The 14811-nt window shown below is 45.5% G+C and overlaps 1 protein-coding gene across 1 annotated transcript in view; it reads left to right on the plus strand.

Annotated features, from left to right (window-relative positions):
- Window positions 1-14811, plus strand: part of ZCCHC24 (zinc finger CCHC-type containing 24) — a 205652-nt gene that overhangs the window by 158139 nt on the left and 32702 nt on the right. Inside the window, exon 4 of the mRNA XM_025197707.1 lies at window positions 9308-9472. Coding sequence (XP_025053492.1) covers window positions 9308-9472 — 165 coding nt within the window. The remainder of the gene's footprint in view (window positions 1-9307; window positions 9473-14811) is intronic.

The following is a 14811-nucleotide window of genomic DNA, read 5'->3' on the forward strand; positions in this document are numbered from 1 at the left end:
CTTGCAGGCCAAGCCCTATGAGGAGAGACTGGGGCACCTGGACCTCTTCAGCCTCCGCAAGAGAAGGTTGAGAGGTGACCTTGTGGCTGCCTATAAGTTCATCATGGGAGCACAGAAGGGAATTGGTGAGGTTTTATTCACCAAGGTGCCTCTGGGGGTTACAAGAAATAATGGCCACAAGCTAGCAGAGAGCAGATTTAGACTAGACATTAGGAAGAACTTCTTCACAGTTCGAGTGGCCAAGGTCTGGAACGGGCTCCCAAGGGAGGTGGTGCTCTCCCCTACCCTGGGGGTCTTCAAGAGGAGGTTAGATAGGCATCTAGCTGGGGTCATCTAGACCCACCACTCTTTCTTGCCTATGCAGGGGGTCGGACTCGATGATCTATTGAGGTCCCTTCCAACCCTAGCATCTATGAATCTATGAATCTACCAACGCCTAGGCTGCCAACTCCAGCTCCAGGTTCTAGTGCACCTAGGATCCTCCATTAGCTGTCTGCACACCAAGCAGCTCAGCTTCATGCCATAGGGAGGTCAGAAAGAACCCGAGCTGCCACCTGCAGCTTGGGGCTTTGATCCCTCTGGGACCCACTGCATGCCACTCCTGGGAGGTAGGGGGCTGTAGATCAGGAGTGAAGGGCATTGGCAGTGTATGGTGTAGGCTGTGCTAAACTGTTATATGTGGCTGTTGCACCCAGCTCTGGGGTGTATCTCAGCCCTCCCCATATACTATTATATGCAGCTGTTACATCCCAAAGCTGGGCACATATCTGCCATTCCTATGCACTGTCATATGTGTCTATTACACCCCACAGCTAGGGCTACCTCATGCCATGCCGCACTGGGGGACTCTCTTGGACACCCCTGACCATATGGGCTGGATCAGGAAGAATTTCCAGTTGTAATCCCAGCCCAAAAAACAGCCCAGTTCCAGGAAAACCAGAAAACTAGAAAAACCACAGAGGCGTGACGTAGGGTGGCCCAAGAAAGATTTCCACCTCTAATTCCAGCCCAAAAGAAATTCCTTATTTTAGCCTATATACTTAGAACAGTGGGCATAGGGGGACTGTCAGTTGGCAGCCTGGCATGCACAAACCATGCTTGGGGCTGGGCAAGACTCTAGCCAGAGATGTCCAGGAGAGTCCCCCAGTGCCACAGAGGTATGCCGTGTGATAGCCCAAGAATGATTTCAAGTCATACTCCCAGCCCCAAATCCAGTTCCTTATTTAGGTCCATATACTTAGCACTGTGGTTGCAGTGCTGTCAGTTGGCAGCCTGGCATGGCCAAGCTATGTTTTGGGCTGGGCAAGACTCTGGTCAGGAGTGTCCAAGAGAGTCCTCCAGTGGCACACAGACATGGTGTCAGATGGCCCAGAAAAGATTTCAATCTGTAATCTCAGCCCAAAAGCCAGTTCCTTATTCAAGTCCATGTACTTAGTAAGACTGTGTGAAGCTTTGGTCCCTCATTTGATTTGGTGGAGATTTGGCCCAGTTCAGTGGCCGAATCTCCTAATCCGAATTGAATCAGAAGACCCTTTAATTTCTCTGAATTGAATTGGAACCCTCTGAATTGATTTGGAGAGATTCAGAAAGGTTTGGTGATTCAGATATAGACACAGCTTTAAATGTTTTTTCTACATACGTCAAGGTAGCAGGTGGCTCGTGAATGCTGTGATGCTGGGGTGGATGGAGCATCCCACAGGAGCATGGGAGGCTCCCCAGCGTGCTCGGGAGCAGAACTGGAAGTGGACCTAAAGCACTTCCGGTCCACTTCCGGGTCCACCGGGGAGCATGCGGGGGGCCCCCACACGCTGCCCACTTGGCAGCTGGTGCCCTCTGAGTCTGGGGTGGCACCCCAGGCCCCTCTGTGGCTGATCGCTGAGCCAGGGGGATGCAGGGGGACCCCACTGCGTGCTCCCTGGTGGACCCAGAGTGGACCGGAAGTAGTTCTGGTCCACTTCTGGGTTCACTGCCAAGCATGCAGGGGCTCCCCACACCGCACTCCTGTGGGACACTCCATCCGCCCCAGCATCGCAGCATTCACGAGCCGCGCTGGTATCTCGAGGTACATAGAAAAAACATTTAAAGTTGTGTCTATGGCTGAACTGCCGATTCTCTGAATCAGCATCAAATCTTCGGATTCGGCTGAATCGAATCAGGGACAGCAATCTGAATCAACTAATCGAATCATTGTCCCTGATTCAGCCCGAATCCAAATTGAATATGGCCCGCTTTGCACACCCCTGATACTTAGTACAGCGGGCATGGGGAGGCTTGTCAGTTGGCAGCCTCACATGAACAAATTGGGCTTTGGGCCAGGCAAGCCTCTGGTCAAAGATGTCCAGAAAAGTCCTCCAGTGCCACAGAGGCATGGCGTGGTGTGGCCCAAGAAGGATTTCCAGCCATAATCCCAGCCCAAAACTGGTTCCTTATTTGAGCCCATATACTTAGTACAGTGGGCATAGGGGGGCTGTCAGTTGGCAGCCTGGCATGCACAAACTGTGCTTTGGGCCGGGCAGGACTGTGGCCAGGGTTCTTTGGGACAGTCCTGCAGTGGCATGGACAGGAAGTTGGGGGTGCACCCTGCCCTGGCTGGCCACCAAACTATTGCCAAGCCTGGTCTTTCTCTGGTCTTTCTTGCCTTCCTCACCCTCCCTTTTTGACAGCACCTATTTTAAAGCCCAAAATGGGGTTCTATCCGAGCTATAGGCACTCTTCCTCCCTCACAGACTTCGGGGATTAATGGAGTTTCCAACCTTGCTGGGTGACAGGGAAACTGCCCGTGCCAGCACCAGCCTTTGGCACCACGCAGCCCATTGGGCTTTCCAACGGGGGTGCGCACCAGGGGCTTCATGCCTCATCTGTCAGCTTTGCTGGGGTGTTGGTTTTAGGGTGACTCCACTGGTCACCCAGGCAGTTTCCTCATTGCCAGGACAGTTCCCCCGGACACTGACCACAGTAGCACACCATGATATTGTCTCCTCATCTCTCTGGAAGAACTGGGTCGACCCAGGACTGACCTAGTTGTGCCCAGCTCTGGAGTGTAATGGCCATGGATAACAGTGTATGGTGAAGGCTATGATGAAATGTTATATGTGGCCATTGCACCCAGCTCTGGGGTATTTCTCAGCCCTCCCCATACACTGTTCTATGTAGCAGTTACACCCAGAGCTGGGTGCATCTCTGCCCTCCCCATGTACTGTTATATGTGGGCATTACACCCCAGAACTAGTGCCACCCCACGCCATGCTTCTGGCACTCGGGACTCTTCTGGACACCCCTGACTATGTGGGCTTGGCCAGTAAGTATATGGGCTTGAATAAGGAACTGGTTTTTGGGCTGGGATGACAGCTGGAAATCCTTACTATAGTGTGCATGGGGGGCTGTGAGTTGGCAGCCTGGCATGAACAAACAGTGCTTTGGGCCAGACAAGACTCTAATCAGAGATGTCTGAGAGAATCCCCCAGTGGCATAGAGTCATGGTATGGGGGGCCTAAGAAGGCTTTTCATCTGTAATCCCAGCCCAAAAGAATTTCCTTATTCAAGCCCATACACGTGTACATGGGGGGCTGTCAATCAGGCCATGCTTTGGGCCATGCAAGACTCTGGTTAGAGGTATCCAGGAGAGTCACCTGGTGGTACACAGGCATGGTGGATGCAGGATATTAATTTACGTATTATTTGGTAAATATGCATATCTAATGAAATTCCCTCTCTTTAAAATGTTAATTCATTAATAAGAAGCTTTTATTGGGTATAGATTAGCTTTGAAAAAGGAACTGGGAACCAGGAATAAGGACCTGGGACTTAAAGGAACAAACTGCACCCTCATGAACCATAGCATAGCCTTGGTGTTGGCTGTCCTAAAACAGTGGATGGTGAGAAGGCCAGTCACTACCAGCCTGAGGTCCCTGCCCCACACCACCAGGAGCAGTGGGTGGGGAGGGAGCTGTATGGTGCAGATGTGCCTTGACCTTCAGTAGAGGCAGGCAGTTTGCAATTTGGGGAGCAAACCCTAGCATGTGGCCTGGGACACCCCCAAACAGTGCGTGATGAGATCAGGCCACTCACTACAAGCAGGGGGTCACCCACAGCCCCAAGCCTGGGCAGAGGTGGGACTGGCAGGGAATTTTGCAAGTGAAATGTTCCTGGGACCTCAGAAATGTCGGGGGTGGGTGACTGATGAACAGAGCAAATAAAGTGCATGGCTTGCCAAGTGCAAGTCACAGCTAAGCAGGCTTTTGCCAATTCTAGAAGAGAACTCTAACATGTAGCATTGGGTGCATGTGGTATGGATAGGGTAGCTCTGGGTAATTAATCATGGAATTTGACATACCAGAAGGTAATGCAGGAATGGGGATTTTCTCTGTGAAATGCTTGCTAGGGCATGGCTTCCTCTATTCCTAACGGGGTAAGCAACAAGAAAACAATAAGATTGCTGACCCTAGAACAGTCACATCTATAGAAAACATTTTACTAGTTATAGCATAATAAGCCACTGTATGGTAAATCACATCCACCTTACTTATTTAGCCATCTTAAACTAAGAAAGAAAAATTAAACCAGGAACATTTTTAGTGACTAAATGCCACATACGTGTACAAGGGCCCACTGAGAACAGTTTAGCTCCATCCTCTTTGAAACTACCCTTCAGGTAGTTGAAGGCTGCTATTAAATCCCCTCTCCATGTTCTCTTCTCCAGACTAAATAAGCCCAGTTCCCTCACAACTTTCATTGCCCTGTGCTGGACTCTCCCCAATTTGTCCACATCCTTTCTGTAGTGGGGGGCCCAAAACTGGATACATTATTCCAGATGTGGCCTCAACAGTGCTGAATATACAGTCCATTCATTCAACCTGGACTTCCTTAGCTTGCTTGTGAGAATGTTGTGGGAGACCGTATCAAAAGCCTCGTTAGGATCAAGCTCTCTAACTGCTGTTCACTGCTCTCCCAGCATCTATTGAGCCTGTCATCTCATCATAGATGGCAATCAGGTTGGTCATACGTGACTTGCCCTTGCTGAATCCATGCTGACTGTTCCTAATCACCTTCTCCTCCAAGAGCTTAGAAATGGATTCCTTGAGCACTGCTCCATGGTTTTTCCAGGGACTGAGGTGAGGCTGACTGGTCTGTAGTTCCCCAGATCCTCCTTCTTCCCTTTCTTAAAGATTTGCCCTTTTCCAATCATCTGGGACTTCTTCCAATCATCACGAGCTTTCAAAGATGATGACCAATGGCTCTTCAATCACATCCACACAAACTCCCTCAGCATCCTTTGGTGCATTTTGTCCAGCCCCATGGACCTGTAACTATTAGGGACTATTTTCTAAGTAGTCCCCAACCTGTTCTTTTGCCACTGCCAGTTGCTCACCTCCTCCCCAAACTGTGCTGCCAGATGCAGTAGCCTGGGAATTGACCTTGCCTGTCAAGACTGAGGTAAAAAAGGCATTGAGTAGTTCAGTCTTTTTTGCATCCTGATTTCATCCCTGCATGCCCTAGCAATACTCTCATACTCCTTACAAGTTTCCACATCTTGTAAGCTTCCTTTTTGTGTTCTAGCTCATTAAAGGAGTTCCCATCTAAGCTAAGCTGGTCTTCTGCTAAACCATCTGCTAGTCTTCCTGCACATTGGGATGGTTTGTCCCTGTACCCTCAATAAGTTTTCTTTAAAGTACAGCCAGCTTTCCTGGTTTCCCACTCAAACGGTCCTCCCAGGGGATCTGGCCTATCAGTTCCCCGAGTGAGTGGAAGTCTACTTTTCTGAAGTCTTGAGGCCCTGCCTCTGCTGCTCTGTTTCCTCCCTTTCCTCAGGATCCTGCACTCAATTGTCTCATGGCCACTGCTGCCCAAGTTGCCATCCACTTCTATATTTCCCACAAATTCATCCTTGTTTGTGAGCAGCAGGTCAAGAAGAGCACAGCCCCTAGTTGGTCTCCTCAACACTTGAACCAGGAATGAATAGTTACTCTAGCTTCTAATTCTTTACTCAGCTGATATTTTGAATATAATGTTTTCTTGCATTAGAAATACTACAGTGTACGTGTATATATTGAGTTACATTTTATGGCTTTTGCAGGGTTGCCAACTCAAGAAATTTTTCTTACTGACAATCTGAAACTTTCTACTGACAAACAAACTTTTTTTCTGATACATTTTTATTAATGTGCTTTATATCATGTAAATGCAACTTTTCTGCCAGACCTTATCCTGCTGCCAAGCCCCAATTAGAAGAGCTGGGTTCAAATATAGGGGTTTACACCATCCACAGTAAAAAAAAGATACAAAGTTTGGTTGTCAGTAAAAAGTTTGCATTTTTTAAAATTCAGTTGGCAACCCAGTTTGATTGCAGCAGTGGTTTTACACTGCAACGTCCCCCCAAGGGGTTCCCTACTCACTCCCACACCCTGATGCCCCCAACCACACCCTGCACCATGCTGTACCCCCACCTGGGCACCCCAAAGCCTTACCCCTGCCAGTCCCACTTCCCCCCCTCTCACCTCTACCCCCATTCCAGCATAGGCCTCTAAAGAACAGTCACTGTCTGCCTACCTGTCACCCAGCAGTGTTCCAGGCAGACACAGCAGCAGCACTACCACATGGCTGGAGGTTGGGGAAGGAGCTATGGAAAATTCTGTCAACCACAAAGCCCTGATAAGAGTTCCCTTCAGGGTGCTGTACTCCTGCTCAGCCACCAAGTGGCACTGCTATGAATCATATGCTGTCTGTGCTTCAACACTGCACCCTGCTTTTTTCTGACTATGAAACTTCAATTAGCTCTGACTGCTTAGTGTTTTTATGGGTGACTCATTTGAACTGACATTACAGATCTGTGTTTGTAACCTGAATTTTTGCTGACCGTCTGTACATTTATGGACAGTTGCAACCCTGGGTTTTTTATACTATGCAACTATGCTGGGTTCTGTCTACATCAGTGGTGTTTCACTTTTTGGCTCTGTGGGTCAGAGGAGTGACACAGGACTGTCCATGGGCTAGAATGAGCCCTACCTGCCAGCTCCACTCCCTCCCTACACCACGCCCCAGAATTGGGATCCGGGGCCTGGTGCCACCCCTTCCAGCCCCTGTATGACAGGTTTTGGCCCCAGAGGCCTTGCACCACCCCTTCCTGCTCCCTACATCAGGATTAGGTCCTAAGGCCAAAGTGCAGCCATGATGTGTTGGGATTGCGTACTGCCTGGGACATGGCACCACCCCCACCTAGCCTTGCACACCACACTGGGACTGGGTGCCTTTTCCGGCATGCAGAACCTGGGTTCCCTGTGGGTCTGGTTGGTTGGCAGCAGGGGAATGGTGGCACCACTCCCCTGCCACCAAAGTTCCAGACCCATAGGGAGCCCTGAGGGTTGGATGATATGGTGCTGCAGGTCAGATATAGCCTGTGGGACAGGGGTTGAATACCCCTGGTCTAAATAATTAGAAAATAACACTTTAAACTAAACTAGCCAATAGGCAATTTAAGAAATAAATCACTATAAAATTCCTCCCTGCACTGATCTTTCTATGTGGAAATAATGCATGCAGGACCAAACTGGACAACTGTCATAGCTAGTACTACTCTGCTCTCACTAGAAATGGCCCTATACTATTGTATTTATTCTGACACTGCTGATCATGCCGTTTGAAATTAGATGTCAAACATGACTGCATCCAAGGATTTTACAATAATTCAAAAGCTTAGGCAAGCAGTAAACATTATTGTGATAGACATCAATGTTTCAGATCAGGCAGGCAGTCCCTCAAAAAAAATATGATTCGCTATTTCCAGGACACAAGATAGGAGAATGAGAATGGATAAAATAGAAACCATATGGCCCTCTGCACTGCAGATGAAGGACGTTTCAAATGCTTTCCATTCATCACTGAAAAAAACAGAATAAAGGAAATATTCAGAGGAGAGTGATTAATGTGTTAATTTACTTATGAACAGTCATAAAAGAATCTCCTTATGATTATATATGCATATATGTGTAGTATTTGACACAATCTGCCACTGAACAAATCGTAACCATCTTGGAAATGTACAGCTAATTAATTACTTTTTAAAAATTTGGTGGTATAAAGGGTGGCTTATAAAATGAATACAGATGATCAAACAAAAGCTAGCCTAAAAAGGAGGCATAACAACCAGGGTTTGTGCCTGGTACAGTAGCAGTAGCAGGGCTGGCAATAAGAGCTGGGCCAGTGACGGTGACAGGGCCAACATCCACAACAGCTGGAGCTCCTGTGACCTGTCTAAGTGGGTGCCTGAGGCTGGTGCCTTGGTCTTTCACTTCTTATTATGCTACTGTAATGGGAGCAGATAGGGGTTTGGTAAGGGAGCATGGAGCCATGTATTGTTAGATCACCATTGAAATCCTTCCTGTGATTGACCCACTAACAGTGGTTTAGTAGCAAGCACAACATGAGCTACCAATCATAGGCTAGTTTATAGTGGATAAATCCTCCATTCCAACATCAGAACTGGCCCTTCTGTCATAGCGTTAATAGAGTAGAAATAGATATAAATAAATATGGAGATTGAACTGCCTTTGGAGTTGTAAAAGCAGGACAATCAGCAGTACAGGACTGAAACCAATTGCCAGACCATCATGGAAGATGAGTCATTTCAAACATATCTAAAATATTAGCATTATCACAAGAGGGCTATGACTGGTATAATGCAGTCTGAGTATGTGGCTTAGTTTGACTTACCGTGCCTTCTAAGCAGTAAAAAGTTAATTATTCATGCTCAAAAGACACTATCCTGACTCAGTAAAATTCACTAATGTTGATATTAGAGCACTGACTGCTGAGAATCCTGACCAGAGAATTCTAAATGTCTTTTCTAACATCCCTTTAAATCAGTGATTCTCAACCAAGTTGCCATGAGATCCTTTTAAAGGTGCTACACAATATTAGCACTGTGAGGTGTGAAACTTCCTACATGCGATTCATAAGATAAACCCAGAGATTTTGAGTAGGAATCCATAATGTCAAAAACTTTCTGACTTGTTCTGGTCTGAGTTCTTTACCATGAGAATTTCTCTATCATTTTTCTGTAGTTAAAAGATAGTGAAAGCTAAGGGCTGGCATATCTGAAGTGTTCCTTGAGCCCAAAAAAGGTTAAGAATCACTGCTTTATAGTTAGTAGTTGGAATCTACCAAGTGTTTCCAGAAACTCTGTATAGCACTCTCTCAGTTCTGTTGAAATCAAATCCCATGTATCAAGTAATCATTTGTTGGGGAATGTGTCCTTTTTAAACTTTTCCCCATGTATTCATCTGGTATTCATTTTTCCTTTTTTATAATTTAGGCTCGTCCAAAGGGAGAAGGCCTGACTCCATACCAGGGCAAGAAACGCTGCTTTGGTGAATACAAATGCCCCAAATGCAAGAGAAAATGGATGAGTGGAAACTCCTGGGCTAACATGGGACAAGAATGTATCAAGTGTCACATCAATGTTTATCCTCACAAACAGGTAGGGTAGCTGCAGAGGTAAAGAAATCAAAAGAATTCTGGTTTCTGACTTGAAAGTGGGAAAGCGCCCAAAGTGTGATTCTGCACAAGAGAGCAAAGAAAAGCTTGGTCAGTTGCAAGATTTAATTTTGAATGAACACGAACAACAAGCAATTTCTATTTCTCTATCAATAGCAGCAGTTCCCAAACTCTGACAGACTGTGCACCACCAATTTAAAACAATACAACCTTAAGTACCACTAGCAATTTTTTGTCATATAAAATAATCATAATAAATCTGTTACCGTGTACCACTGACAGGTTGTCTGAATACCATTGGTGGTACGCATGCCACAGATTAGGAGCCACTGATCTGTGGATTTGTTGCACAAGTATATGCAAACATCAGGATGTTTGCAGTCATTTTGTATATAACAAGGCTCCGTGCTGAGTCTCCAGGCAACTTGCCTATGATATCCTCTGAATTGAGTGTTTAATTCTTCAATGAAGGTTTCCCAAGAGCAAGAACTATCTTTGTACAAAACTCAGCAAAGTGTGATTCCAACTTCCACTAGTAATTTAGGATGTTACAGTAAAAACTGAATGTTAACTAGCAAGGGTCTCCTAATGTTGATGCTAGTTTTGTTATTTAGACTGGTTTCATACCTTTTTAACCCAAGTGACTTCAGTTATACCCAAATTACACTGTTTTCTTTTCTCCAAAGAAATGCATTTGAACATTTTTTTAAGATTAAAGAGATGATCCCCACTCACTATATCCTTTTAGGATGCAGATAGATATAACATTTGAAACAGGGTGGGGGAAGCAGAGCCAACTGCCAGGGTGGCTCTGCAGTCCCCCTCTCCCAGGGCCTGTGACACCGGGATGTGTGTACCTCCCTACATTTCACCCTTTGGAGCACTTCAAAGCACTTGACATGTGATATTTGTCTCCAGCCTCAGTTAAACAGAGCAAAGCAAGAATTAATTCACATTTCACTAGTAGCAAACAATGTCACAAGAAAAGAAAGTAGCAGGGAAGAGCTTTATAATGCATTCCCAGGTTAGACTTACTGGTATTATCTTGGCTACTGGTTTACCTTCTAAGCCCCCAGCATCCCAAAACCAGAGATGGACACACATAATAATTAGTTTAGTGCTTTTGATACCTGGGGTGGACAGACAAAGCTTGTTAAACTGGTTTAAAGCTGTTTAGAAATGTCCAAAAGTGTATTCAAGAAATAAAGTACTGTTTTGTATTAGTTCAGCATTATATGTGGAAAACAGAGTTCTGTGACACAGGTCGGTTACTCCTCCAAGCATCCCGTACTGCATTACTCCTTCCCCCTTTCCCTACCCACACACACAACAGGTCTTTCTTAGAATTATGCAACCAGAACTATACTGCCACCCCACAGTTTTCCCTTTTTATCACTGAGTTTAAAATAAAATTAGCCTTTCTTGTGACTAGCTGTGCTCTCACTCCCTACTTAACTGTGCTCTTAGCCACTAGGAACCCAAAAGCACAGGTCCCTTTCCCACCAAGTCAGATGGGTACACTGCAGGCTTCAGTTAATTGAAGGCTATTGTAGTTCATTAAACCTAGGTTTAAGGGAAGAGGGAAAGTAGAAAGGTGTAAACCCCAGTGACAGGTCACCTACCCCAGGAACCCGCAAACTATGGGTAGAAGCACTCCGGCACCTCCCTCGCTAAGAGGTCTACTGTACTGGGTGCTCACTCCCACTATCTGCTGTTGAAGCCACAGCACTTCACGCACAGTTGTTAACTGGTTCCCAATCAATGACATTTCATAACGGTTCTGTTCCAGTGGGAAGGTCTTGGCTTTACGCCCACTTTATGGAAATGGGATACTTCTCCCTAGCTTGTTACCTAGCTTGCCTGCTGAGGGCAAGCAAAACTCAAGGGGCATCCGAACCCCAAGCCTCCAGGCTTGGGCCTGCATGTAGGATGACTGGCAAATGATTTGGAAGTATCTGAAGCCCCACGTGGAGGTAGAGAATGTTTGCAGGTAGTAGGACCAAATATGGTTCTTGACTGACTCACGGATTTGGAATTGATTTGGCTGATTTGATTTGGAACATAAAAAATTTTCCTTAAAAAAATAAAAATAAATGTGCAACTGCACCCTGTCCTACAACAGCTGGGAATTAGTTCCCAATAGAAATGAACAACAGGACAATAAGTTTGTTAGAGAATACCGGAACTTTTACATAGTACCTTTTTAGAACATTTTTAGGAAGAACAGATCAGAGAATGATTTGTAAGAAATTTGTGTTGGGTCCATAATACTGATCATAGGACAGTTTCATTATTCTTATTACACTAAGTCATCTAAAAATGTGGTTGGGGGTAGAGTGTTTTGTACTAGAATTAATATAGAGTAGAGTTGGTCAAAAAACTGATTTTCATCCTATTTTAAAAAAATCATTTTTTTTTTAAATCCTAATTTTTAGTCAATTGGAACATTTTGTTCTACACCCTTTTATATTTTAATTTATTCTGTATATAAAAAGAAAGTAAACTTCAACCCCAAAAGTCATTTTTAAATGGAAGCTTTATGTATTACAAATGTCAAGCTGGGACATCTTAGTTTCAAAATGTTTTTCCCCATTTTTTTGCACAATAAAATTGCAAGGATAAAAGATTTTAAAGAAAAATGGAGTGAGAGAGAGAAATTGAGAGAGAGAGAGAAAACAAACAGCACATCATTTTGAACCTGGATTTTCCAATACATAACTGCTTCAATGATAGTTTTTGACCAGCTCTATTACAAAAATTCTAGTCTAGAGGCTGTTCCTGGTCCTAAGAAATGAGGCAAGCACACAGGCAGTATTTGAGCAGTATTATGATGTACTGATTTCATTATAAATTGGCATGAAATATATACGAAAGCAAGTACCTGAAGAAGACAGACCCTAATATTTTACTTTTTAATGACTGGTTATGAACACATGCAAGATACCCCAAGGGAAAAGGTGTTTGCAATTTTGCTATATTGCAGAAAACTGTAATTGATAGTAGAAGTGGGAATTATTTAACAGAATCTTGGAGATTTATTCAACAGCATCTTGGCTGAGTCTTGACAAGAAATGGAGCTGTATTGTGATATAAGGACCTCTATAAAGGATAAACAGAACATTACATTATCTAGTGGAAGAAAATAGGAAAATATGCACAATAGGCCAACCAAAAATGACTGTAACATTTAAAAAGCAAGTCAAATTGATGGTGGATCAACCCCAAAGAATAAGAACTCTCAGACATCAGCAAAGGAGAAGTGACTTGAATTTCATGAGTCTGCCACTCCGTTTGGCCAAGCCTAATGCTGTTTACTCCATGGCTAATATAGATAGCCTGTTGTCCAGAAACTTAGGTCTGTCAAACCATTCATTAGGAATTATAGCAAGAGATATGCAGCAGTGTAATGGATAGCCTGCAACCTAATGTGCCACAGCATTTTGTGCCACTAGACAATCTTCTGACCCACATCACTGTAGACAGTATACAAAAGACCCATAAAAGATCAGTTATAAGCTTTTATATTGTAATTATAAAGCAGTCTGTCATTAGAGCATAAGAATAGTTATATCAGGTAAACCAAAGACCCATCTAATCCAGTACCCTGTTTCCAACAGTAAGACATAACAGCTTTTTTAAAGGAAGAGTGTAATGCTCTTGTCCATTCACATAACAACAGTAGAACAAGGAAGAACATTTTAAAAATATATTTTATTGACTGGCAGCCATGAAAGGCTGCTTCAGGAAACTTCTTGCTTGCCCCAGAGTTCACCTCCCCATTCCCAGGTTCACAAAACTTCCTGCTGTAAGGTACTGGATCTAAATTCTAACCTTTCATTGGCATATCACTAGAAAGAGAATAGCAAAAAGGTCATATGCAGTGAGCCATCCCCTGTCTTACCCCTACCACCCCCCCGGCCCCCCAGTTACCAACTAAATACGTGGAGCCAGAGACAACTGTGGGTGCGGGGCCTGGGGCAAATCAGTCTGTGCAGGGCCCGAGACAAATCAGCTTGTGCGGGGCCCGGACACAGAGGCAGCAGGGGGTGGTGGGGTAGTGAATGGCTGGATGCAAAGCTGGCCCAGCTCTGTGGGGCCCCCCAAAGCATGGGGCCTAGGGCAGTCGCCCCGGTTTCCCCACTCCCCCCCTCCCCCCCCACCAGGTATGGCCCTTCTTCGAGCTCAGTTTCAAGTCCAGTGTCCTAAGGTTTGTTTGTTTTTTCATAGATTCATAGGTTATAAGGGGCTAGAGGGGACCTTGTAGATCATCGGGTCCAGTCTCCCTACACTAGGCAGGAAAAGACAACTGGGGTCAAGTGACCCCAGTGAGGTGACTGTCCAGTCTCCTTTTGAAGATTTCCAGGGGAGGTGACTGCACCACCACTGGAGGGAGTTTATTCCACAATCTGGACACCCTGACTGTGAGAGAGTTTTTCTTGGAACTGAGCCTGAAGCGGCCTTCCACGAGTTTGTATCCATTGCTTCTGGTCTTCCCCAGGGGTGCCCTTGTGAACAGCTGTTCACTGAGTTCTTGATGTACTCCCCTATTGTAGCATTAAGCCACTACCGAGTCCCCTCTCAGCCTTCTCTTCTGTAGGCTGAAGAAGCCCAAGTCCCTCAGCCTCTCCTCATATCACTTGTCTTGCAAGTCCCTGATCATACAGGTGGCTCTTCTCTGGACCCTCTCAAGTTTTTCCACATCCTTATTGAAGTGCAGCACCCAGAACTGGATGCAGTACTCCAGCTGTGGTCTCACAGAGTACAGTGCAGAGTACAGTGGGAGTATCACTTTCTTAGTTTTGCATGATATGCAATGGTTAATGCATGCCAGTGTGTTGTTTGCCCTGCTGGCCACAGCATTGCACTGCCAGCTCATGTTCATGCGATGGTCGATCATTACCCCTAGGTCCCTTTCAGCCATGGTGCAAGTCAAATTTTCGCCACTGAGCGTGTAGGTATGTTGGGGCTCGTTTGTCCCCAAATGGAGCACCTTACATTTCTGAGTGTTGAACTTCATCAGGTTCCAGTCCGCCCAGCTCTCCAGCCTGGCCAGGTCCGCCTGTATCTGCAACCTATCTTCTGGCATGACCACACTCCCCTATAACTTGATGTTGTCCGAAACATGGCCAACAAGCTTTTTACCCCCACATCCAAATCCTTGATAAAGATTTTGAAAAGCACCACTCCCAAGCACAGACCCCTGAGGGACACTACTGGCCACTTCTTGCCAGGATGACACAGATCCTTTCATGAGAACTCTCTGGGTCCTACCAAGCAGCCAGTTTTCCAAAATTGTTGTATAGTCCTCCTTGAGGACTGTCC

This window comes from Alligator sinensis, unplaced genomic scaffold (assembly GCF_000455745.1).
Source record: "Alligator sinensis unplaced genomic scaffold, ASM45574v1 scaffold188_1, whole genome shotgun sequence".
Classification (NCBI taxonomy): Eukaryota; Metazoa; Chordata; order Crocodylia; family Alligatoridae; genus Alligator; species Alligator sinensis.